Source organism: Oncorhynchus tshawytscha, linkage group LG08, assembly GCF_018296145.1.
Source record: "Oncorhynchus tshawytscha isolate Ot180627B linkage group LG08, Otsh_v2.0, whole genome shotgun sequence".
Classification (NCBI taxonomy): domain Eukaryota; kingdom Metazoa; phylum Chordata; class Actinopteri; order Salmoniformes; family Salmonidae; genus Oncorhynchus; species Oncorhynchus tshawytscha.
Window position 1 is genome coordinate 50,342,134 of NC_056436.1, and position 27,443 is coordinate 50,369,576.

The 27,443-nt window shown below is 42.8% G+C and overlaps 1 protein-coding gene across 2 annotated transcripts in view; it reads right to left on the reverse strand.

Moving 5' to 3' along the window:
* Positions 1–27,443, reverse strand: part of LOC112256359 (GPI ethanolamine phosphate transferase 2) — a 122,404-nt gene that overhangs the window by 66,644 nt on the left and 28,317 nt on the right. For both annotated transcript variants that reach the window (XM_024429558.1, XM_024429560.2), the window contains exons 5-6: positions 5,314–5,452; positions 2,464–2,676 (exon numbers count right to left, since the gene is read on the reverse strand). In XM_024429558.1, coding sequence (XP_024285326.1) covers positions 2,464–2,676; positions 5,314–5,452 — 352 coding nt within the window. The remainder of the gene's footprint in view (positions 1–2,463; positions 2,677–5,313; positions 5,453–27,443) is intronic.

The window sequence follows — 27,443 nt, forward strand, 5'->3', positions numbered from 1 at the left end:
TTGCTTGCTAGGAATATGGGACCAAATACAACCCTTTTGACTCCTTTAATACACTGTAAGTGAACTATGAACAAATACTTATGACATCATCAAATTGGGGGACAAGATATATAATAGATATATAAAGTGCTTTCATTTCTAAACAGGAGAACAGATATGTATGAAAACACACTCAAACAAAATATGACAATCTGTACTGTCGCCTCATATGAAACACTTGATCTCAAATCCAAAATGCAGGAGTATAGAGCCAAACGTGAAATGTTTAGCTTCACTCTCCAAACACATATGGAGGGGAGTGTAAGAACATGTGTGTTGCAAGAGGGCTTGTTTTGACACGAGCTGCGTTTACATAGACAGTCCAATTCTGGTATTTGTCTTCTGACCAATCTCATCTGATACTTTTTCAAAGCAGATCTGATCGGTCAAAAGACCAATTAGTGCCAAAAAATAAATATCAGAATTGGGCTGCCTTTGTAAATGCAGCCACATTCACCAACATAAATCTGCGTGGCGCGACGTGGCTTTGATCAGGTTCGAGGACTCTGATGAGAGACACATGCAAACACAGACACGCCCCCGCACACACTCGCTCTACGGATCTCTCTCCCGACAAGGCTCGTTCGTTTTTTTCAAAACCCAGATCCCAGATCATTCTGAAGTGGGAACCGTACCTCCAATGAATATGGAATATGTTCCTATACTGTAGAGTTGGAACACTCCGCAGAGAAACATCAAGGGATTCTGATATGTCAAAGAGCGCCTGAATTAACATATTCAGCATGGGGAACCTGAGGATATCAAACCCACAACCCTGGACTTGCATGTGAACCACTTTAAAAAAAAAAACTGTACCACTTTTTTCTGTACATTTATATTGCACATTTGAGACCACCCTTTTAAAGATGATGAACCACATAAAAGTGCAGGAGCAATTTTGAAAACTGGGAAGAGACACTGTCTAAATGACTTATTACAGAACATCCAATGTAATAGACTAAGCACAGGGTCCATGTGCACAAAGCATCTCAAGAGTAGACAATTGGTCCTAAGTGCTGAGAATAGAGACATTTTACTCCTACTCTTATGGGCAGAAATAAAAGCTAAAGCAGGAGGCCTCTTTGGTCATAAGAGTCACACCTAGTCAACAGATATTTAGGAAAGCTCATGAGCAGTTACAAGCAGGAAATGGTGGTGTTGAAATAATGCTTTGATTTTTCTGTATGATCGAGCCATAAATAATGTAGACCTACACGCATCAGTATCACTTGCGCTTTTGACAATGATTTCAGAAGGCCTATTTCACATGACACGACTAAATGGTCATAACCATTACGCACACTCCAAACTCCACTATGGCCAAGACCAAAGAGCTGTCAAAGGACACCAGAAACAAAATTGTAGACCTGCACCAGGCTGGGAAGACTGAATCGGCAATAGGTAAGCAGCTTGGTTTGAAGAAATCAACTGTGGGAGCAATTATTAGGAAATTGGAGACATAAAAGACCACTGATAATCTCCCTCGATCTGGGGCTCCACGAAAGATCTCACCCCGTGGGGTCAAAATGATCACAAGAACGGTGAGCAAAAATCCCAGAACCATTATCCTAAAACCTACTCCAAGCTGGGAGGTTTGTTGTCTTAAAAGGGATTCCTAGGACCTTTTCTGAGATGCTTGTGGATACGGGCCCAGGTTTCTTCTGTTGTGTCTCACAGCCTCGCTTTGACCTGTATACAACAGAGCCTAAACACAGCAGCCGAGATTGAAATGGAACTACGGGGGCGGTGTGTGTGTGTGTGTGTGTCTGTGTGTGTGTATGTGTCTGTGTGTGTGTCTGTGTGTGTGTCTGTGTGTGTGTCTGTGTGTTTGTGTGTGTGAAAGAACCCCTTTAGGTGGATAATCTTATCCTTTCTATTTGTTTCTTTCTTTGACAGTGATTCAGTAAGATAATAGAAGTAGGAGAGTGTAGAACCCTGCAGAGGGGGACTGTGTGTGTGTGTGTGTGTGTGTGTGTGTGTGTGTGTGTGTGTGTGTGTGTGTGTGTGTGAGTGTGTGTGTGTGTGTGTGCAGACAGAGAAAGAGAGAGAGGGGAAAGGAGGGCAGGATTGTCCTCTGGAGAGAGCCAACCAAAGGCAATCTTTATGAATCCTTTGCAGGTGTCAATACATTTATTTACAGACTTAAAGGATTCCAGGGCCAAATGCTGTGTGTGTGTGTGTGTGTGTGTGTGTGTGTGTGTGTGTGTGTGTGTGTGTGTGTGTCCACGCCACAAATGGTATGTATGTGCCTAAGCGCCTGTATACTTGCTTGTGTTTGTATTAGTAACACACTTAAATTTAGCTGCTTTTTCTGATTAGCTTTGTACACACGGACAACTCTGTGGATTTGGGAGGCTGGTAGCTGGTTTAACCTTTCTCTGCTCTGATCTGGCACTACCACTGCACTGCACCATTCCCTCTTACCTTTCTCATAGGCTGGCATGCTGTCCTTCAGCAGGCAGCTCAGCTGGTGGCCGTTGAGGTGCAGGAAGCGTAGCTGGTCCCTGAGCGAGGCTTCCTCCACCACGGGCTGGATAAGTCGGCCCACGCTGTTCTGGGAGATGGGCAGGCCCAGACCAAGGGCCAGGGTTGGGGTCAGGTCCACCTGCTCTATTGTTGGTGGCTTCTCCATCCCCACTGGTTATAAGGAGCAAAGAGAGGAGGTGGATTGAGGGTATCCCAGGGCATAGAGTATCTCAGGACATAGAGACACATGCCTGCAAGGAGGCACACAGGCATAGACACAAAGTCTTGCATAAATGACCTTCTGGGGACACACAATTCAGTCCCATTCAAAATCATTTGAGAAGTTACAGGCCAGAACATTTGAATCCCTAATCAACCCCTACCATGCCATATTTTTTAAAATAATTATTGATTTGGTTTGTGTAGCACAAATTCAAATACAACAACAACATCTATTTATATTTTATCAATGCTGTGTCCAGTTTTTCAGTTTGACAAAAGCTCAATCTTAATACTGACAGTTGAGTTGACAGGCCAATCCAGAAGATGAATTCTGCGGTTCTGCTCACGTCTCAGAGGCCCTACAGTACAAGCTACTGCATGAGCCTGTCCATCAATTCCTCAGCCAGTCTCTCAAGACAATCTGATCCCCCTAAAATAAACCCATGTGGATGAGGAGTGATCTCGGAAATAGATGTGGCGGATGAGGAAACAATTATCACTTTCACATGGACGGCCACCGACACGTTCGTCACGGAGCGGCGAGACGTTAATGAGCTCCTCTTCACACCGTGTCAAGACGTCACCGCTTCTCACAGTGTGAGAGCTCAGCTGAGAAATGGTGGTGCATGTGTGTACGTGAAATACGTCATCGTCTCTCACAGCCAGAGCTCAGTTGTGTGAGAGAGAGTATGTGTGTGTAAATATATTTACAGTTGAAGTCAGAAGTTTACATTCACCTTGGCCAAATACAATTAAACTCAGTTTTTCACAACTCCTGACATTTAATCGTAGTAAAAATCCCGTCTTAGGTCAGTTAGCATCACCACTTTAAGAATGTGAAATGTCAGAATAATAGTAGAGAGAATAATTTATTTCAGCGTTTATCTCTTTCAAACACATTCCCAGTGGGTCAGAAGTTTACATACACTCCCTTTGTATTTGGTAGCATTGCCTTTAAAATGTTTAACTTGGCTCAAACGTTTCAGATAGCCTTCTACAAGCTTCCCACAATAAGTTGGGTGAATTCTGGCCCATTCCTCCTGACAGAGCTGGTGTAACTGAGTCAGGTTTGTAGGCCTCCTTGCTCACACACACCTTTTCAGTTCTGCCCACAAATTTTCAATGGGATTGAGGTCAGGGCTGTGATGGCCACTCCAATACCTTGACTTTGTTGTCCTTAAGCCATTTTGCCACAACTTTGGAAGTATGCTTGGGGTCATTGTGCATTTGGAAGACCCATTTGCAACCAAGCTTTAACTTCCTGAATGATGTCTTTCAGATGTTGCTTCAATATATCCACATAATTTTTATTCCACATGATGCCATCTATTTTGTGAAGTGCACCAGTCCCTCCTGCAGTAAAGCACCCCCACAAAAATGCTGCCACCCCCGTGCTTCACGGTTGGGATGGTGTTCTTCGGCTTGCAAGCCTCCCCTTTTTCCTCCAAACATAATCAATGGTTATTATGGCCAAACAGTTCTTTTTTTTTGTTTCATCAGACCAGAGGACATTTCTCCAAAAAGTACAATCTTTGTCCCCATCTGCACTTGCAAACCATAGTCTGGCATTTTTTTGGTGGTTTTGGAGCAGTGGCTTCTTCCTTGCTGAGCGGCCATTCAGGTTATGTCGATATAGGACTCATTTTACTGTGGATATAGATACTTGTACCTGTTTCCTCCAGCATCTTCACAAGGGCCTTTGCTGCTGTTCTGGGATTGAATTGCACTTTTCACACCAAAGTACGTTCATCTCTAGGAGACAGAACGCGTCTCCTTCATGAGCGGGATGACGGCTGCGTGGTCCCATGGTGTTTATATTTGCGTACTATTTTTTGTACAGATGAACGTGGTACCTTCAAGCATTTGGAAATTTCTCCAAAGGATGAACCAGACTTGTGGAGGTCTACAATTTTTTTCTGAGGTCTTGGCTGATTTTCCCATGATGTCAAGCAAAGAAGCACTGAGTTTGAAAGTAGGCCTTGAAATACATCCACAGGTATACCTCCAATTGACTCAAATTATGTCAATTAGCCTATCAGAAGCTTCTAAAGCCATGATATCATTTTCTGGAATTTTCCATAAAGCCACAGTCAACTTAGTTTATTTATTCTTCTGACGCACTGGAATTGTGATACAATGAATGATAGGTGAAATAATCTGTCTGTAAACAATTGTTGGAAAAATGACTCGTGCCATGCACAAAGTAGATGTCCTAACCGACTTGCCAAAACTATAGTTTGTAAACAAGAAATTTGTGAAGTGGTTGAAAAGTGAGTTTTAATGACTCCAACCTGAGTGTACGTAAACTTCTAACTTCAACTGTATTTATCCAGGCGTGTATGCGTGTGTGGCTCAGGCACTCTGGAGTAGGCCCCTGCTTATCATAAGTGACATTAATCCTCACTCAGGAAAAAGGAAAAACGTGGCTATGTGAAAACAAATGTAAATGCATATAAAAAGGGGTGGACCAGTGCTATGATATGGATTTGAACACTGGTGTGAATGTGCCTAGTTGTGCACTGACAGCAAGACAGACTGAGACCGACAGGCTAAAGGATAACAGGGGGAGCCAACGAAAGTGCTTACCTTTCCTCTTGAAGGCAGGGCTGATGAGCACCAGGGGGGTATTGACCTCATGCGCAGACGACCCCCCGTGGCTGCCCGTCTCGGACATCCCGTGGTCGCCACACAGCACCAGCAGGTAGGGTAGTGCACCCTCTGTCTCCTGAGGACGCATGGGACATAAGCAGAGCAAATATTGACATATGGCCATTTATCAGAAACTTTTAATCCACTGCAATTTACAGATAGCATATATTCAGTAAGTGGCCTGTGACATAAGACTGAGTGTGGGGAGGGGAAAAACTCGGTCTTCATCAGCCTCAATAGGCTATCCTTCACAGATAATGCCAGCCTAAATGTGCCAGCAGTAGTACTATTGTATCCCTTCGGTAGTTTGTAAGCATAATGGGTACATATATTCACATTGGAAAATAACAATGGTTCCGCCTGTGAAGTCAATTCAGGGCTACTTCAATATTCTAGCCACGGACATCTGATCTCTACTCAACTCCCTATGAGGGACTTATCAGGTAGAAAGTGTGGGCTTCAACAGGTAATAGAAACGCACAGTCAGCGGAGAAACGGGGGGGAGATATCTGTTTGAAATAGAGGCCTGCTGCTGGAGGTAGCAGCCTCGCCTCATGTCCTCCACTGGCTGGAGCGAAACAGTGGAGTGTCTAAACAGCGCCTGAGGGGCTAGACTCACTCTCTCTTCAGGGAATGGAAGGTGGTCAGCGCCGTTTCATGTCAAAAGAAGCTCTCAGGCACTCTCTTCCAAACTCGCCTGCCTCCTTTAGCAGTGCAAGCTAACAGAAGCCTCGAGTCCCTACCAGTTTAGCTGCTCGCCCTAACCAAGCCAGATATTTTCAAATCAACGGCATCTTAACGCTAAGTGAGCGAGCTACACTCCAAACCTTCCTCCTCCTCATCAGCAGCCTGCATAGCCAGCTACTCTCATGAGTAGTTCATGCTACTCTCATGAGTGGTTCATGCTACAAGTGTCATCTACTATAGACTATTTTATCCATCTCCTGGTAGATTATACTAACCCCCAAAAATAAGCTAACCCTCTCTGAGTGCTGAATCTGTACTGTACAGTATATGACTGAGGAGGCTGAGAGACGTGATCTGGCAACGTCACCTGTGGCCATTCCAAATATAATTATGCTGTCATGTGACCATGAATATCAACCACTCGATGGTACGTGCTTTATTTTTTCCCAAAGCCACAGTTTCAAACTATCGGGGTGGCGGGAAATTCCGACTGCGTCTTCAATAGAAAGTTATTTCGGGTTTTTGGGAAACCCATGACAGGCTCCTCAGAACTCACCAGGTAGCTAGTAAGGAAGCTAGTAGCACTACAGCAGTAAATCCAAGTAATTCAATAAGCCACGTTTCACCAAAATGTCTAGGCCTATTAATTAATTCAAGAAGCAATACTGAATCACAACAACAGTATTAACTGCAAATGCAAAGACAGTTGGGCTTTACGTAATAGTAATTTGCTCTGCACAGGAAAAAAGGATACAACTCCCATAGATGAAGTCTGGAGATGAAGAAAAGTGAAGTCGAGCCCCCACAACACTTGGCCAAATTTGATTGGTGTTTAAGCAGCGAGTCGGGGATCTGCTCGCCACCACCACTCTGTGAGGTTTCCTGACTGCCAGGCAATTTGTATTTCTGATCAAACAACCCCAAGGCCTCCTCAAGCGGGGCGCCTGAGCACCAGCAGGAGAGCGTCAATCTGCCAGACGTCAGAAGTCGCAGTTGCAGTCTGGTGGAAGGCAAGGAGACAAAACGTTGAAAAGTCTGTCGGGAATGAAGATCGATGAAACCGCGGGCGAAAAAAAGAGTGGCCTTATCACCCTGGATTGGGTAATTCGTTCAGTTGAGTCTTTAAGGAGGTAGAGCAAAACAGGGGAAAGAGAAAAATGCTCCTTTCCCTCCCCTGCACTGAGGCAGCCATCGTGATTTACGACGCGGTACTGAAAGTGTGCTCATTTGTAGCCTACCAAATACATGTTGCCATGCCTTATTCCAATCGATTTATTGCCAAGTTTCTGGGAGTAATCGACAAAATTGTAAAATGTTTCACAAAGCGGAATGAACAACATGACACAAACTAACTGCTTCTTTTCAACGAAAAATAAACTCATCCCATTTTCAACGAAAGACAATTTTGTCTTCAACTTTTCACACGCCAAGTTGTGTGGGTGAAGGCGAGTGCAATTTGCAGCACCATTGCAGAGTTTAGATCATAATGTGAGAGATGTGATGTCCTAGGAGAATAGGGGCTGACCCCGAGGCAAATTGTAGCAAAGAATGAAAAAGGAAAAGGTAAAAGGATGAGGGATGGCCTTGTCCTGCATGTCAACCTCCTATTACCGAGGTCAGCACTCAACAGAGCTTTAGAAATGGGAAGAAAATCAATACTTTTCAAACCAAATGACAAAACGTTCCCTTGAAGTCTGAAGCGTCTTTGCGGAAACGGCGATTGCTCAGGAACCCATAGCGAATGCGCCAGATCAAGACCACTATTGAAAGCTGTAGACTTCATGCCTTTGAATGTCATAGTGACAGGGAATGTCATACCAAAATGGATAAATGCATGAAAGTTCTCTGGGTAGTCGTAAAAAAATAGGATGTTTTTCATGGATTGTTCTGTGGCTTGAAACAGACCAGTGTTTCGACTCACCTTTGAAGTTTGAAATATTCTGGTTTCAACCTTTTAAAAATGCACAGTATCTGCAGAGGCATCCTTGGGGGGTTTTGCAAGGAAAATGTTTTACCTTCCCAAAAAACAATCATTGATCACATTTTTCAAACATGTACCTTGAGGTCCCCTTAGAGGCCTTAGGTTCTTTCCATGAGTGTTGAGAGACCCCTTTATCAGGCCAAGCCTTCTGTGACGACTCTCTACCTCAAAGACGTTTAGCTTTGACTTTCTACACTCGAGTTCTCAAAATATTTCATTTCAAGTAGTCACTGCATAGTTTTATCTGTAGATAATAATAATAATGGAGAATGCCTTGCCTCAGTTGTCCAGGAATTGACCCGTAGATAATTCTAAACACACCATGAATGTGTTGGGTCATGGATAAGACCAGAGTTACTGTGGGAAAAGTATTGGCCTGTGGGCGTTGGATAAGGGAACGCTCCAGCCCCTTTCAGATAAGATAGAAGCACCAATCACTTGAGGCTGAGAGTAAAGGTTCATTTTGACTCTGTGCTTTAGGGACAGACTTATCTGACATTTGACCACAGTACACAGTCAGCTCCGATACGGCCACGTTTTCCTCTTCTCTGGAAGACCACCTCCGCTGCTCTGTCTGTACAGAGATCGACACCTAGCCAGCTGCCAGCCAGCGCAACCTCTGCATCTTTTGAAAACTTTTATTGAAGCACCTTTGAGACCAGGGTCTCTTTCACAAGAGAGCCCTGCATATACAATTTCATAGGAGCAAACATCTAAAATAAAATAAAATATAAAACATGTAATATCCACCACACCACAAATTGAAGAAAAACGAATACATTTGTCAATAAGAAGGTCCCCAATCAATCATGTTAATTGCAGGGGCAGCACCAGGACAAACAATTGTAATGTATTTTTTAGTTGGTTTCACGTGCTTTCAAAGTAAAAGTGGATTTATCGAGTTTGGTGGAGACTCCAGGAACGTCAAGAGTTAACCAACCTTGTGAACGGGCTTTGGCATCTCATGTTTTTATATTTTAACAGCAGATTTAGGCAAGTCGGAAGCTTCAGCAAACAAAAAAGGAATAGCGAAGTGATCTACTGGACCTTAATGAGGACCAGCCAGCCTTTTGATACAGGATCAAGTGGTGAGTAATAAAACTGTCACCTGTGGTTTAAATGGGAACTTTGGCATTTTCCCAGAGTCAGAGGAACATTTCTATATCTCTATGTACAGTATGAAGGACGTTAGAGGTAGTTTCGAGAGCCAATGCTAACTAGCGTTAGCGCAATGACTTGAAGTCGATGGGCTAGCATGCTCGCCGATACTCATAGACGTCCATGGGTTGCCAGATCATTCTCAAACCACCTGTAAGAAGCCTGATCTAGGCCTACTTCATTCAGCCTTTGAATGAGAATGTAACGGTCAACAGTGTCGAAGGCCCTGGGAAGGTCTATAAATAAGGCGGCACAATGGTTTTTATAATCTAAGCAATTTAACACGTCATCTCGAACAAGCATAGCAGTTGAAACGGTGCTATGCCCAGGTCTAAAACCAGACTGGTGCACATTAAGAATAGAATGAAAAGTTTTAAAAGTTCTTAGCTGAGAGTTGGCCAGGGATTCTAAAACGTTTGGAAAGGCAAGATCATTTAGAATTGGGATGGTAGTAATCTAAAGTCAGGAGGATTTCCTTCTTTATATAGGGGCCGCGGATATGTGTAACGTTCCAGATCTTAGGGAGAACACCAGAATGATTCTGGGACAGAGCACCTCAGTAAGTGTAGTGAACACGATGGGAGACAGAGAGCTGGTTTCAAGAGCATGGGTGTATATTTGTAAAGGACCACAGGAGGAGGCAGGTAGCTGGGTCCAGGGGCAGGCAGAAAGTCATACACAGGGGGTCCAAAAAGGCAAGAGTACAGGCATGGAAAAGGCTAGTAACGTCATCAGGAAGATCAGGCAATAGGTTAATAACAGGAAATCCTGTTATTAAAGTACAGGCAGGGAATAGGTAAAAGGAGTCGTTAGTGATGCAGGAAAAAAAACTATCATAAACGGGAGGATTTAGATTTACGCAAGTATAAACACCATGGGACCACGCAGCCGTCATACCGCTCAGGAAGGAGACGAGTTCTGTCTCCTGGAGATGAACGTACTTTGGTGTGAAAAGTGCAAATCAATCCCAGAACAACAGCAAAGGATCTTGTGAAGATTCTGGAGGGAACAGGTACAAAAGTATCTATATCCACAGTAAAACAAGTCCGATAGACATAACCTGAAAGGCCGCTCAGCAAGGAAGAAGCCACTGCTCCAAAACCATGATAAAAAAGCCAGACTACTGTTTGCAACTGCACAAGGGGACAAAGATCGTACTTTTTGGAGAAATGTCTTCTGGTCAGCTGAAACAAAAATAGAACTGTTTGGCCATAATGACCATCGTTATGCTTGGAGGAAAAAGGGGGAGGCTTGCAAGCCGAAGAACACCATCCCAACAGTGAAGCACGGGGGTGGCAGCATCATGTTGTGGGGGTGCTTTACTGCAGGAGGGACTGGTGCACTTCACAAAATAGATGGCATCATGAGAAGGACAAATATGTGGATATATTGAAGCGACATCTCAAGTCAGGAAGTTAAAGCTTGGTCGCTTGGTCTTCCAAATGGACAATGACCCCAAGCATACTTCCAAAGTTGTGGCAAAATGGCTTAAGGACAATAAAGTCAAGGTTTAGGAGTGACCATCACAAAGCACTGACCTCAATCCTATAGAAAATTGTGGGGTTTGTGAGCAAGGAGGCCTACAAACCTGAATCAGTTACACCAGCTCTGTCAAGAGGAATGGGCCAAAGCTCACCCAACGTATTGTGGGAAGCTTGTGGAAGGCTACCCGAAACGTTTGACCCAGGGTAAACAATTTAAAGGCAATGCTACCAAATACTAATTGAGTATATGTAAACTTCTGGGAAACCCACTGGGAATGTGATGAAAGAAATAAAAGCTGAAATAAATCATTCCCTCTACTATTATTCTGACATTTCACATTCTTAAAATAAAGTGGTGATCCTAACTGACCTAAAACATTAAATATCAGGAATTGTGAAAACTGAGATTAAAAACATGTGGCTAAGGTGTATGTAAACTTCCGACTTCAACTGTAGGTCTGTAACAGTTTGGGTCTAGAGTGTCTCCCCCTTTGAAGAGGAGGATGAGCGCGGCAGCTTTCCAATCTTTAGGGATACGAAAGAGAAGTTGAACAGGCTAGTAATAGGGGTTGCAACAATTGCGGAAGATCATTTTAGAAAGATAGGGTCCAGCCCGGCTGATTTGAAGGGGTCCAGATTTTGCAGCTCATTCAGAACATTGGCTATCTGGATTTGGGTGAAGGAGAAATAAGGGAGGTTTGGGCAAGTAGCTGTGGGGGGTGCAGGGCTGTTGACCGGTATCCCAGAATTTTTGGGAGTTTGTGCTAGATGCAAATTTCTGTTTGAAAAAGCTAGCCTTTGCTTTCCTAACTGCCTGTGTATATTGGTTCCTAACATCCCTGAAAAGTTGCATATCGCGGGGGCTATTCGATGCTAATGGAGTCATCCACAGGATGTTTTTGTGTTGGTCAAGGGCATTCAGGTCTGGAGTAAACCAAGGGCTATATCTGTTCCTGGTTCTACATTTTTTGAATGGGGCATGCAAATTTAAGATGGTGAGGAAAGCACTTTTTAAGAATAAACAGGCATCCTCTACTGACGGAACGAGATCAACATCCTTCCAGGATACCAGGGCCAGGTCGATTAGAAAGGCCTGCTCGTTGAAGTGTTTTAGGGAGAGTTTGACAGTGATGAGGGGTGGTCGTTTGACCGCAGACCCATTAAGGACGCAGTCAATGAGGCAGCAGTCACTGAGATCCTGGTTGAAGACAGCAGAGGTGTATTTGGAGGGCAGCTTGGTTAGGATGATATCTATGAGGGTGCCCGTGTTAACGGATTTGGGGTTGTACCTGGTAGGTTCATTGAGAATTTGTGTGAGATTAAGGGCATCCAGTTTAGATTGTAAAACGGCCGGGGTGTTAAGCATGTCCCAGTTTAGGTCACCTAACAGTACGAGTTCTGACAATAAATGGGGGGCAATCAATTCACATATGGTGTCGAGGGCACAGCTGGGGGCAGAAGGCAGTCTGTAGCAAGCGGCAACGGTGACAGACTTATTTTTGGAAAGGTGGATTTTTAAAAGTAGAAGATTAAACTGTTTGGGCACAGACCTGGATAGTATTACAGAAGAACAATGCAGTAGATTTCAATGCCGCCCCCTTTGGCAGTTCTATCTTGTCGGAAAATGTTATAGTTAGGGATGGAAATGTCATGGTTCTTTGTGGCATACCTAAGCCAGGATTCCGACACAGCTAGGATATCCGGGTTGGCAGAGTGTGCTAAAGCAGTGAATAAAACAAAATTAGGAAGGAGGCTTCTAATGTTAACATGCATGAAACCAAGGCTTTTACGGTTACAGAAGTCAACAAATGAGAGCGCCTGGGGAATGGGAGTGGAGCTAGGCACTGCATGGCCTGGATTAACATCTACATCACCAGAGGAACAGAGGAGGAGTAGGATAGGGTTACGGCTAAAGGCTATAAGAACTGGTCATCTAGTGCAATCGGAACAGAGAGTAAAAGGAGCAGGTTTCTGGGCATGGAAGAATAGATTCAAGGCATAATGTACAGTAAATGTTATGGTAGGATGTGAATACAGTGGCGGTAAACCTAGGCATTGAGTGACGATGAGAGAGATATTGTCTCTAGAGACACCATTTAAACCAGGTGAGGTCACCGCATGTGTGGGAGGTGGAACAAAAGGGTTAGCTAAGGCATATTGAGCAGGGCTGGAGGCTCTACAGTGAAATAAGACAATAATCACTAACCAAAATGGACAAGGCATATTGACATTAGGGAGAGGCATGCGTAGCCGAGTGATCATGGAGTCTAGTGAGTAGCTAGGCGGGCTGGAGACACAGAGAATCAGACAGCTAGCAGGCCAGGGATAGCAGGCTAGCAGAAGGGCCTTAGGGGGACGTCGCGACGGAAGAGTCAGTTGTAGCCCCCTCGGGCGGTTACGTCGGCAGACCAGTCGTGATGGATCGGCAGGGCTCCGTGTAGTAAAAGGGTCCAGGCCAATTGGTGATTGCCCAAGAAAATTGGCTGATGGACGTCTTCAGCTAACAGTCTGATATGCTCTAGACAGCTAGCGGGCCACAGCTAGCAGGGGACGTTGCGATGGAAGAGCCTGTTGAAAACCCCCTCAGTCAGTTTACGTTGGTAGACCAGTCGTGATGGATCGGCGGGGCTCCGTATCGGCAGTAAAAGGGGTCAAGGCCAATTGGCAAAATAGGTATTGTAGCCCAAGAAGTGGCTGATGGACATCTTTAGCTAGCCGGGAGATGGGCCTAGCATAGGCTAGCTCCAGGCTAATTGGTGATTGCTTTGAGACAGAGATGTTAGCCAGGAGTAGCCACGCAGATAGCAGCTAGCTAGCTGCGATGATCCAGGTGAAAAGGTTCAGAGCTTGCGGTAGGAATCCGGAGATGTGGGGAAAAAAGAGTCTGGTATGCTCTGGGTTGAATTGCGCTGTGCAGACTGGCAGGAGTTGTCCAGGCTAAAGGTTAGCTGATGACTGCTAGCACTGGCTAGCTGACTACTGGCTAGAAGCATTGGTTGAGGCTGATTGCAGGAGAGTATGTTGGAGTTGAGGTTAAAATATATATTTCTCAATATATACAAAATATGTGCGAAAAAAATATACATACACGGGACACGACAAGACGAAGACAAAGACGCCTGACTGCTACGCCATCTTGGATCTCTGACAATGACGGCCTACACCAGCCAAACCCAGACAACGCTGGGCCAACTGTGCGCCGCCGTACGGGACTCCCAATCACGGCCGGTTGTGAGACAGCCTGGATTTGAAAAAGGGTGTCTGTAGTGACGCCTCTAGCACTGAGATGCTGGGTGTTTCCCATACATCTGTCTGAGTTAGAATCGCCTGTCCGTCCATCCGCCACTCAGTCTGCAGTCCCTGTAGAGACACATGGAGAGGAGCGTGGTCAGGAACATAGTCCCTGTCCAGCCACCGTGGGTCAACTCTCTGTTCGGCAAAGTGTTTGACCGCACCCAGAGGCGTCTTGGGAGGTGGACCAGCAACCTGTTTGAACACACTCAGAGGCTTCTGTGGAGCAGGACCTACGATACCAGGGAGAGCAATCTTCTGCTCCGAACCAAGATTAGCTCCAAGGATGCGGCTGATATGGGCATGCCTGAGTTTGGGGGGGGTTCTAGATTGATGTAGGGGGGTTCTAGATTGATGTATATCTAAACCACTAGATGTTGTCATCTGTGAGACTGTGATGCCATTCCTAGCTTAGATGACAAATAGCGGTTAATTCTGTTGTAAATTACATTATTCCAGAGATCATAGTAACACATTTGATTTAATGATGAAAAAAATATTTTCAACGCAGTATTTAGGAGTTGCGTGCACTTGAATTGCTTTATATAAATATACTACTGTACATCCAGAAGAAAAACCAACGAAAACAAAAATGTACAACAGGAGATCAAGAGGAGACAAATAGTAGAATCAAAACCAACTAAAAAGAATGAGCCACAAACAGTGAATAATCTTCACTGAACATAGAGGATGAAAAGCAAATCCCAGCATTTGTGTGTGTGTGCGTGCGTGCCTGTGCTAAGAAGGGATCTGAAAGCCACCAGTCTGGAAATCACATTAAATGAGCTTAGGGCAAAAAGTGTTAAAAGCCACTGTACTAGGGAATGGAACAGGCAATGGAAAAGGGGATAGAGTCCAATCTGTCGCTTTTCTTGCATGGTTTCATTTATAAGAAAGCATTGTTGGTTAAGGACCCCGCCTAATAAGCAATGCTCAGTCCTGCAATAGTGGCAGTGCAACATTAATACTGCATGAGAGTGAAAACAATCACACTGGGGGAAATGTGCTGTATGCATCATCACTTCACTAAAAATGGGGAGCAATGTCACCTTGAATTTCAAAGCAAACATTAAAACATGACTTGTTGTCTACAGACTCTGTATCCTCATCAGATTGTGAAAACAATACTAATACAGTTGAAGTCGGAAGGTTACATACACCTTAGCCAAACACATTTAAACTCAGTTTTTCACAATTCCTTTCATTTAATCCTAGTAGAAAAATCCCTGTCTTAGGTCAGTTAGGATCATCACTTTATTTTAAGAGAGAATGATTTATTTCAGCTTTTATTTCTTTCATCACATTCCCAGTGGGTCAGAAGTTTACATACACTCAATTTGTATTCGGTAGTATTGCCTTTAAATTGTTTAACTTGGGTCAAACATTTTGGGAAGCCTTCCACATTAACTTGGGTGAATTTTGGCCATTCCTCCTGACAGAGCTGGTGTAACTGAGTCAGGTTTGCTCGCACACGCTTTTTCAGTTCTGCCCACCAATTTTCTATTCGGATTGAGGTTAGGGCTTTGTGATGGCCACTCTATTACCTTGACTTTGTTGTCCTTAAGCCATTTTGCCACAACTTTGAAGTATGCTTGGGGTCATTGTCCATTTGAAAGACCCATTTGCGACCAAGCTTTAACCTCCCGAATGATGTCTTGAGATGTTGCTTCAATATATCCACATAATTTTCCTTCTAATGACGCCATCTATTTTGTGAAGTGCACCAGTCCCTCCTGCAGCAAAGCACCCCCACAACGTTTGGGATGGTGTTCTTCGGCTTGCAAGACTCCCCCTTTTTCCTACAAACAAAACGATGGTCATTATGGCCAAACAGTTCTATTTTTGTTTCATCAGAACAGGGGACATTTCTCCAAAAAGTATGATCTTTGTCCCCATGTGCAGTTGCAAACCGTAGTTTTGCTTTTTTATGGAGGTTCTGGAGCAGTGGCTTCTTCCTCTCTGAGCGGCCATTCAGGTTATGTCGATATATAACTTGTTTTTACTGTGGATATAGATACTTTTGTACCTGTTTCCTCCAGCATCTTCACAAGGTCCTTTGCTGTTGTTCTGGGATTGATTTGCACTTTTCGCACCAAAATACGTTCATCTCTAGGAGATAGAACGCGTCTCCTTCCTGAGCGGTGTGACGGCTGTGTGATCCCATGGTGTATAAACTTGCGTTCTATTGTTTGTACTGATGAACGTGGTACCTTCAGGCGTTTGGAAATTGCTCCCAACGATGAACCAGACTTGTGGAGGTCTACAATTCTTTTTCTGAGGTCTTGGCTGATTTCTTTTGATTTTCCCATGATGTCAAGCAAAGAGGCACTGAGTTTGAAGGTAGGCTTTGAAATACATCCACAGGTACACCTCCAATTGACTCAAATTATGTCAATTAGCCTATCAGAAGCTTCTAAAGCCATGACATCATGTTCTGGAATTTTCCAAGCTGTTTAAAGGCACAGTCAACTTTGTGTATGTAAACTTCTGACCCACTGAAATTGTGATACAGTGAATTATAAGTGAAATAATCTGTCTGTAAACAACTGTTGGGAAAATTACTCGTGTCATGCACAAAGTAGATGTCCTAACCGACTTGCCAAAACTATAGTTTGTTAACAAGACATTTGGGGAGTGGTTGAAAAACAAGTTAACGACCCCGACCTAAGTGTATGTAAACTTCCGACTTCAATTGTACATAGAGCTACCCAAGCAGAACATGGGCTAAGAGTGTACATAAATCATAGCAGGAGGAAACGTCACCAGCCATAATGTGCATCTTCTTCACAGCTTTCTACGAGTGCCATTTGATATTTTCTACCCTAGGTCTAATTATGCCCGTGTGGGTCTTAAATTATAGGCATGCCACTCAAAGAGGAGCTCTCTCTCACACACCTTGTTGGGTTCTAGTTTGAAATAGGAGGAGACTCCGCCTAAAGAAGGGTATAAACACTTGGGCCGGTGGAAACATGTTTTTGTGTTTTTCACTCAATATTAGGAAGGTGTTCCTAATGTTTGGTACACCGTATACTTTGTTTTCTGTCTTTCTATTGTCCAGAGGTCAAACCAAGATTGTTAAAACAGTCCGTCAGTACAACTCCCTTTCTCTCTGCCTTTTCTCTCACACTCCAGTTAATGTCACCTCTCCCAGCTCTTACTGACACCTACTCTCTCTTCCATTTACTTTAACGAGCATCATCACCCACTGCGCACCAACAGACACCGGACGTCCATGGACATTAAAAAGTAATTGAAATGTGGTCAGTCCACCCTGGCCTTGATGCTAACGTCCGCAGACAGACCCGGACTAGACCAAATTTGAACCTATCATATACAGTGCATTCGGGAAGTACTCAGACCAATTGACCTTTCCCACATTTTGTTACGTCGAAGCCGTATAATGAAATTGATTCTTACTCCACACAATACCCCGCAATGACAAAGCAAAAGCAGTTTTTTGTACATTTTGTAAATCAAAAACAGAAATATCACATTTACATAAGTATTCAGACCCCTTCACTCAGTACTTGTTTTAAGCACCTTTGGCAGTGATTACATCCTTGAGTCTTCTTGGGTATGACGCGATAAGCTTGGCACACCTGTATTTGGGGAGTTTCTCCTATTCTTCTCTGCAGATCCTCTAAAGCTCTGTCAGGTTGTATGTGGAGATCTCTCCAGAGATGTTCAATCGGGTTCAAGTCCGGGCTCTGGCTGGGCCACTCAAGGACATTCAGAGACTTGTCCTGAAGCCACTCCTATGTTGTCTTGGCTGTATGCTTAGTGTCGTTGTCCTGTTGGAAGGTGAACCTTCACCCCAGTCTGAGGTCCTGAGCAAGTTTTCATCAAGGATCTTTCTGTAGTTTGCTCTGTTCATTTTTCCCTCGATCCTGACTACTCTCCCAGTCCCTGCCGCCGAGAAATATCCCCAAGGATAAGGATGGTGCTAGATTTCCTCCAGACGTGACGCTTGGCATTCAGGCCAAAGAGTTTGATCTTGGTGTCATCACACCAGAGAATCTTGTTTTTCATGGTCTGAGAGTCCTTTAGATGCCTTATGGCAAACGGGCTGTCATGTGCCTTTTACTGAGGAGTGACTTGTGTCTGGCCATTACCATAAATGCCTGATTGGTGGAGTGCTGCAGACATGGGTGTCCTTCTGGAAGGTTCTCCCATCTCCACAGAGGAACTCTAGAGCTCTGTCGTAGTGACCATTGAGTTATTGGTTACCTCCCTGACCAAGATTCTTCTCCCCCGATTGCTCAGTTTGGCCGGGTGGTCAGCTCTAGTCTTGGTGGTTCCAAACCTCTTCCATTTAAGAATGATCGAGGTCCACTGTGTTCTTAGGGACCTTCAATGCACCAGACATTCCCTTCCCTTGTGCCTTGACACAATCCTGCATCGGAGATATACGGACAATTCCTTCAACCTCATGGCTTGGGTTTTCCTCTGTAGACAGGTGTGTGCCTTTCAAAATCATGTTCAATCAATTGACCTTCCCACAAGTGGACTCCAATCAAGTTGTAGAAACATCTCAAGGATGATCAATGAAAACAGGATGCTCCTGTGCTCAATTTTGAGTCTCATAGCAAAGGGTCTGAATACCTATGTGAATAAGGTATTTCTGTTCCTTAGTTTTTATACATTTGCAAAAAAATCTAAAAACCTGTTTATGCTTTGTCATTATGAGGTATTGTGTGTCGATTGATGAGGGAAAAAATGCATTTCATACATATTTGAATAAGGCTGTAATGTAACAAAATGTGGAAAAAGTAAAGGGATCTGAATACTTTCCGAATGGACTGTACGTACACCGAGTACACAAAACATTAAGAACACCTGCTCTTTTCATGACAGACTGACCAGGTGAAAGCTATGATCCCTTTATTGTGGTACTTGTTAAGTCCACTTCAATCTGTCTGTCTAGACATAAAAATACATCGTTACTGTGTTTTGTATTTGTGGGGCAGTACAGTACAATACAGTACGTTGAGTAGAGCACAGTAATATAGAGTACAATATAATACAGTATAGGACAGGTTAGCACAGTATATTGTACTGTACTGAACACTACTCTGCTCTTTTGTGCTGTATTGTACTGCACTGTACTCTACTGTGGTCTGCTGCAATGTGATGTCAAAACTTGTGAAAAACGAGGATATCCATAATTTTGCATTTTTGTGCAGTACAGATCAGGGAGCCATGATGTAACTCTGTTACTGTAATTCTGTTACCGGGTATAAATCCACTTCACTTACTGTAGTTCAATACTTTCAAACTCAAGGCGCCGTGTCATAGCTGACACCCATTCTTTCTGCAGGAGATTCTTTCCTAATTCCGTTACCAACGTTTTCCCACTAAAGTAGTCCTTGTGCATAGAGTATGGTTTAACTTTGAAAACAATGTTTTTTTTGTTTAGCACATATTTTAGCACGTAGGTCAAAGCGTAATTCCGTTACCATGGAATTTCCCCCAATTCATCTGAAGACTCAACAACACTTACATTCCTTCCAAAAGACCAATGTACACGAAAGAAAAAATGCAATTTGATTGGCTGGATCGAATGCCCCGGCAAGCGCATAGACTTAGTAATTTAGAGGCCCACTGAATAAAGACTAGATTCCTACATGGTTACATTCAGGAGAAGTGAAACTCAATCTGGTATCAAATTATGTCTGCATTACAAAATGCTGCACACATAAGCACTGCCGCTTCTTTAAGAGAAGGTATTTCATCCGAGGACGTGAATCGGTAAAGCACAAACCTCTCCACATTTAATAGAAAAAACATGTTTCTCCATCAGTGTATTAAACAGTGGTCTATGCCAGGGCTCCCTCAAACGGGGTCCTGGGGACCCCCTGGATGTACGTTACGGGTTTTACCCTAGCGCTACACAGCTGATTCAAAGAACAAACTCATCATCAAGCTTTGATTATTTCAATCAGCTGTGCGAAGGCAAAACCACAATGCGGCCCCAGGATCCACGTTGGGAAACCCTGCTCTATGCAACAACTTGGTGATCAATTTGATTTCTAACAAAAAAAGTAACAACAATAATTCTAACATTTGTACAAAATTAAAGAAAAATAAAACACATTATATCTTGATTACATTAGTATTTAACCCTGTGTCAATTTTGTTGTGTTACAAAGTTTTAAATGAATCAACATGTGACAGCAATGAAGAATTACATTTAAAGAAAAATAAAACACATTATATCTTGATTACATTAGTATTTAACCCTGTGTCAATACGTTAGAATCACATGTGACAGCGATTACAGTTGTGAGTGTTTCTGGGTTGTCTCTAGAAGCTTGGGTTGTACAATATTTGCACACGATTCTTAAATTCTTCAAGCTCTGTCAAGTTGGTTGTTGATCATTGCTAGACAGCCATTTTTAAGCCTTGCCATAGATTTTCAAGCTGATTTAAGTCACAATTGTAACTCATCCACTAAGGAACATTCACGGTCGTCTTGGTAAGCAACTCCTGTGTACATGTGGCCTTGTATTTTAGGAATGTGTCCTGTCGAAAGGTGAATTTGTCTCCCAGTGTCTGTTGGAAAGCAGACTGAAACAGGTTTTCCTCTAGGAATCTGCCTGTGCTTAGCTCTATTCTGTATCTTTTTATGTTTAAAAAACTCCCTAGTCCTTGCCCATAACATGATGCAGCCACCACCATTCTGAAAATGTGAAGAGTGGTACTCGGTGATTCTTTGTGTTCATTTTGCCCCAAATATAACACTTTGTATTCAGGACATACAGTGGGGCAAAAAAAGTATTTAGTCAGCCACCAATTGTGCAAGTTCTCCCACTTAAAAAGATGAGAGAGGCCTGTAATTTTCATCATAGGTACACTTCAACTATGACAGACAAAATGAGAAAAAAAATCCAGAAAATCACATTGTAGGATTTTTAATGAATTTATTTGCAAATTATGGTGGAAAATAAGTAACTAAGTTAGGAAGGGCGCCTGTATCTTTGTAGTGACCAGGTGTATTGATATACCATCCAAAGTGTAATTAATAACTTTACCATGCTCAAAGGGATATTCAATGTCTTTTTTTTCTACCACTGGGTGCCCTTCTTTGCGAGGCATTGGAAAACATCCCTGGTCTTTGTGGTATAATCTGTGTTTGAAATTCACTGCTCGACTGAGCAACCTTACAGATAATTGTGTATGTGGGGTACAGAGATGAGGTAGTCATTCAAAAATCTTGTTAAACACTATTATTTCAGTCCATGCAACTTATGTGACTTGTTAAGCAAATTGTTACTCCTGAACTTACACCAAGTGTACCAAAATTAGGAACACCAACATAATATTGAGTTGCACCCCTATCTTTTGCCCTCAGAACAGCCTCAATTCATCAGGGCATGGAGTCTACAAGGTGTCGAAAGCGTTCCACAAGGATGCTGGCCTATGTTGACTCCAATGCGTCCCACAGTTGTGTCAAGTTGGCTGGATGTCTGGGTGGTTGACCATTATTGATACACACGGGAAACTGTTGAGCCTGAAAAACCCAGGAGCGTTGCAGTTCTTGACACAAACCAGTGCACCTGGCACCTAAAGTGTACTACAATACACCATTAAAAGGCACTTAAATGTTTTGTCTTGCCCATTCACCCTCTGAATGGCACACATACATGTCTCAATTGTCTCAAGACTTAAAAATCCTTCTATAACCTGTCTCCTCCCCTTCATCTACACTGATTAAAGTGAATTTAACAATAAGATTTAACAATAAGGGATCATAGATTTCACCCAGATTCACTTGGTCAGTCTGTCATGGAAAGAGCAAGCGTCCTTAATGTTTTGTACACTCTGTGTATTTAGGCTCGCCTGAACAGAGGGGGTTGAATTTCAGCTTTTCATTTTTAATTAATTTGATAACCCTTCTAAAAACATAATTCAACTTTGACATTATAGGGTATTGTATTGTGTGTAGGCCAGCGGACCAAAATCTCAATTGAATCTATTTTAAATTGAGGTTGTAACACAACAAAATGTGGGGGGGAAATTGAGATGCGTGGATAATTTCTAAAGGCACTCTACATGGAAGAAATAAGTCTCAGGAAACGAAACGCAAATAGTGTACTTTGGATGAACTATCCCCTTAATACAGCGTTGGCAAGGATGACAAGAGAATAGAATGTGGCCTTCAAGGACTGGAGCTGTGCACCGTGCAGGGTTCCTATGACTGACATCACACGAGGTACGTATTGTAGAATTTGTTCGACTATCTGCAGAACATCTAGGTCTAGTTCAAATGTATCAGCCATCCTAAACTTACAATATAAGTATATTTGGTGGCATCCCTCCTGTTGTTTATTTTCTGAGGCGGGGGGGGGGGTTACCTTCAGCAGCCATTACACAGAGGGAAGAAAGAGAGTAATCTCTTGAAACCTCAGTGGAACAGACACAGTTTAAAAGAGTGAGGACATGATTTTGACACGCACACAACATGGCAAATTGTGCCTGCAACGTTTGCTCTCTTGTTGTTTCAGGGATGGGTGGATTTGGCAATGGCAGGTGACAGGCACAGACAAACAAGGTGGCTGGTATATAGGAGCTGACATACGCTGATCAAGCCCAGGTTTTTCCTTTGCTTCCGTAATCCCTTTTATCTTAGACTCGTGAGAACCCAGCAGCAAGAGTATGTTTGACAGGGCTGCTTTCAGCACAGTGGAAAACGCATGCCGTGAAATCAAATCGTGCAAATGAGAAAACACAACCAAAGATGTGCCGGGGCGGAGTTGGCTTTCTGAGCCATTCGTTTTGTTGCAGATTTTTGTTGTATTTTTTTTAATCCCTAAACGATTAAGAGGCTGCAACTTGCAAAGCATCAACCAATATCCTGTTTAGTTAGGATATACAGCGCCGTGAAAAACTATTTGTCCCCTTTGAAATGCTCTCTGTATTTTAGAATTTTCTAGACACTGAATGTTATCAGGTGTTCAATCAAAATCTAATATTAGATAAAGGGAACCCGAGTGAACACAACACAAAAAGGGGGGAAAATACTTTTTCACGGCGCTGTACAAAAGACACCTTTGATGGTCAAGAAAACAGATATTCAAGTAAATCAAACATCAAATTATACCATTCAAGTAGCAAGGCCAATGGTTTAGAAAACCCAGCCTTAGTCAGCATGATCATCTTCAGTCACGTTCATAGTCCCTTCACCTCTCTTTTTCTAAGTAACGATTAGCTTGTCCTTCAACAAAATGTCTTCAAACGAATGCAGACTTGCCAACCTTGAATCCTTCTTATAAATACCACTTCAGAGCGGCGGCGGCACCCCACGCTGGCACGCGTGCGACACCCACGCTGCTTAAATCATAGGCAAATGCACCTTTTTAGCCTAAATGTTGGCAGAAGACTGTCTCAGTAGAAATGGTAGGCAATAGAGTCTTACAGGTACTTGGTAATTGACTACTCTTCAGGAGACGACTGGAAATACGTTTAAAAATGTACAACCAGGGCTCTCCCTAAGATTTTCTGACAAGGTGGTGCCTCCGGTTGGGTAGGGGGAGGTCTGGAAGTTGGAGCATTTTGCACTTTAGAAAAACCTGTAACTGCCATTTCCTGAAACCTAGAGTCTTACATGATATCAAACAGTGTAGCCATCACAGGAGGGGCGTAGGCACGGGTGGACTGGGGAGCCAAGCTCACCCAATAAGATTGAGCAACAAAAACATACAAATTACACTCCACGTGTCAGTGTTCCAAACTGGACTGGATTTGTATTTTTATCTGAACACAGTACTTAACTTGGGCAGGAGCTCACAGGAAATGAGTACCGGCAGCTAAAATGTTCTTCTGCTTGAGTTCCTGCACCTCCTATAGAATATTAGCTCAAAAGTATTGAGAAATTCCTGCACCTAAATATAAACAGTACCGGCACCCAAAATGAGTACCGACATCCATTTCTATCCAAGTCAAGCACTGTCCTAAACATGCATACACCATCAGATAAAACAACAATAATAATAATAATATTAACGACAAGAATCATATATTTTATATTTGGCAGATGCCTTTCCAGACACTCAAAGACGTCTGACATTAAAAGTACATCTACATCAAATCTAGTGCTGTACATGAAATCTATTCCATGTAGGACAAAGTAATGCATTTGAATTACGCTTGATTATTTACCAGGAAAAACTCAAACAAATCCGCTTATCAATTTGAAAACATTACTGGTGGGTTCTGGCACGTCACTCCGCAGTGATACCATGTGCAGTAAACAGTAGCTACAGCTGTGTAGGCTAGGCTATACTGTGTAGGCCACTCACTGTTAGCTAGCTAGACTTGGCAAACAAAAACACGTGAAATGGCCAAACAAATCTCACTGTTAAACCGCATATAGAAAAGGATGTTGGAGCATTTGCCAAGTTATTTGATATTCGTGATTTCCCCATGAAGGGCCTCCAGTCCCCCTCTATATCAATCACTAATTACATCGATCTAATCGAGGGCCTTAAAAGACAGTTTCAGTACATAAGAGACAATTCTAAAAGGTGAGTTTGATTAAAATCATTAAGGTTACAGATGATTTGATGGTCAAAATTGAAATCCACAACCAGGATGCTAGCTACCAGTTCTCGAAACAAAAAAACTGTTAGCAAGGTTTGGAGACTCGCGTGTCATAATCTAAAGCGGGGAAAGCAGCCCCAGTTAGGAGCAACTCGGATTTACAGACATTATGGAACGAGATATTGGACAGGCAATTTATAGAACTCAACAGTGGTTTTCAGAACAATCATACGGGATCAGGAAGGACGCCGCAGCTGCCTGCCTGCCCCAGATCCGACTCATTTGGTAAAATTACAGCGATACAGCCACCCAGTAACAATTATGGCATTTCTGTGGAGGATGTAGAACTAACTGTTTTTGTACAGCAGCTTCAACGAAAGTTACAGAGGGTTGGTCGCCCAGCCAAGCTACTTTTTATTTGTATTTATTTGTATAAAAATGTGTTTCTTTGCTAATAACGCAATAGGTACACCTAATTCAGCTACCCTGCATGCCGAGTACCTGAAGTGTTCCCTTTTTGAACCATTTTATTTGTCTGACAATACAAACTCTGCCTTCCTGGCGAGCCCAGACAGTAAAATAGGTGCATCTGTAGGCATACCGTTTGGCTAATCGGATACCTTAGATCACAGTGTCGACAGCAGTTTCCACGCGTCCACAGCAAAATGAATACTGGCTGTAGAGCAGGCTACTGTAAGATTTCAAAACCATGCCTAGAGCGAGAGGTTGTCAGAGAATACAGCAAATGGGTGTTCTTATGAGTGTTGTTTTTCCCTACAACACTTTTGTTTATTTATTTAACCTTTATTTAACCAGGAAAAGACCTTTCAGAAAGGAAACACGCTTTTCCACTTCGACTCACACTCTCTGCCTCCCTCCACTGAGACTGACCATCAGTCCAGTCAAATAAAAATAAATTGTTCTCAGTTTATGCTCCGATGTGCCTCGTAAGTACAGTGCCTTCAGAAAGTATTCATACGTACCCTTTGACCTTTTCCACATGTTGTGTTACAGCCCAAATTTAAAATAGATTCAATTGAGATTTTTTTGGGTAACTGGCTTACACAATATCCCCATAATGTCAAAGTGGAATTATATTTTCGAAATGTTTACAAACTGATAAAAAAATGAAGTCATTGAGTCAATACATAGTCATACCCTTTCGTATGGCAAGCATAAATATGTTCAGGAGTGAAAATGTGCTTAACAAGTCACATAATAAGTTGCGTGGACTCACTCTGTGTGCAATACTGTTTAACATGATTTTTTTAATGACTCTCTCTGTACCCCACACATACAACTATCAGTAAGGTCCCTCAATCAAGCGGTGAATTTCAAACACAGATTCAACCACAAACACCAGGGAGGTTTTCCAATGCCTCCGAAAAAAGGGCACCTATTGGTGGATTGGTTCAACTAAAAAAAGCAAACATTGAATATCCCTTTGAGCATGGTACAGTTATTAATTACACTTGGGAAGTTGGATCAACACACCCAGTCACTACAAAGATACAGGCCTCCTTCTGAACTCCATTACCGGAGAGGAAGGAAACCGCTCAAGGATTTTACCATGGGGCCAATGGTGACTTTAATGGCTGTGATCGGAGAAAACTGAGGATAGATCAACATGGTTGTTCATCCACAACACTAACCTAAATGACAGAGTGAAAAGAAGGAAGCCTGTACAGAATACAAATATTTTTTTTTAAATGCATCCTGTTTGCAACAAGGCAAAAATAAAAATGTGACAAAGAAATCAACTGTTTGTCCTTATTATTACAAAGTGTTATGTTTGGAGCAAATCCAACACAACACATTATTGAGTACCACTCCCCATATCTTCAAGCATAGTGGTGGCTGTGTCATGTTATGGGTGTAATCGTTAAGGACTGGGGAGTTTTTCAGGATAAAAAAGAAACGGAACGGAGATAATCAAAGGAATAATCCTAGAGGAAAACCTGTTTGTCTGCTTTCCACCAGACACTGGAAGATTAATTCACCTTTCAGCAGGACAATAAACCAAAACACAAGGCCAAATCTACTCTGGAGTTGCTTACCAAGAAGACACTGAATGTTCCTGAGTGGTCGAGTTACAGTTTTGACTTAAATTGGCTTGAAAAACTATGGAAAATCTTGAAAATGGTTGTGTAGTTATGATCAACAACAAATTTGACAAAACTTGAAGAAATTTGAAAAGAATAACGGAAAAATATTGTACAATCCAGGTGTGCAAAGCTCTTAGAGACACACCTTGAAAGACTCCCAGCGGTAATCACTGGAAAATGTGATTCTAACATCAAATCAAATCTTATTTGTCACATACACATGGTTAGCAGATATTATTGTGAGTGTAGCGAAATGCTTGTGCTTTTAGTTCCGACAATGCAGTAATAATCAACGAGTAATCTAACCTAACAATTTCACAACAACTACCTTATACACACAGGTGTAAAGGGATGAAGAATATGTACATAAAGATATGTGAATGAGTGATGGTACAGAACGGCATAGGCAAGATGCAGCAGATGGTATCGAGTACAGTATATACATATGAGATGAGTCATGTAGGGTATGTAAACATTATATTAAGTGGAATTGTTTTAAGTGGCTAGTGATACAATCTTTACAAAAATTTGCCAATATTAAAGTGGCTGGAGTAGAGTCAGTATGTTGGCAGCAGCCACTCAATGTAGTGGTGGCTGTTTAACAGTCTGATGGCCTTGAGATAGAGGCTGTTTTTCAGTCTCTCGGTCCCAGCTTTGATGCACCTGTACTGACCTCGCCTTCTGGATGATAGCGGGGTGAACAGGTAGTGGCTCGGGTGGTTGTTGTCCTTGATCATCGGGTGGTGTAGGTGCCCTGGAGGGCAGGTAGTTTGCCCCCAGTGATGTGTTGTGCAGACCTCACTACCCTCTGGAGAGCCTTAC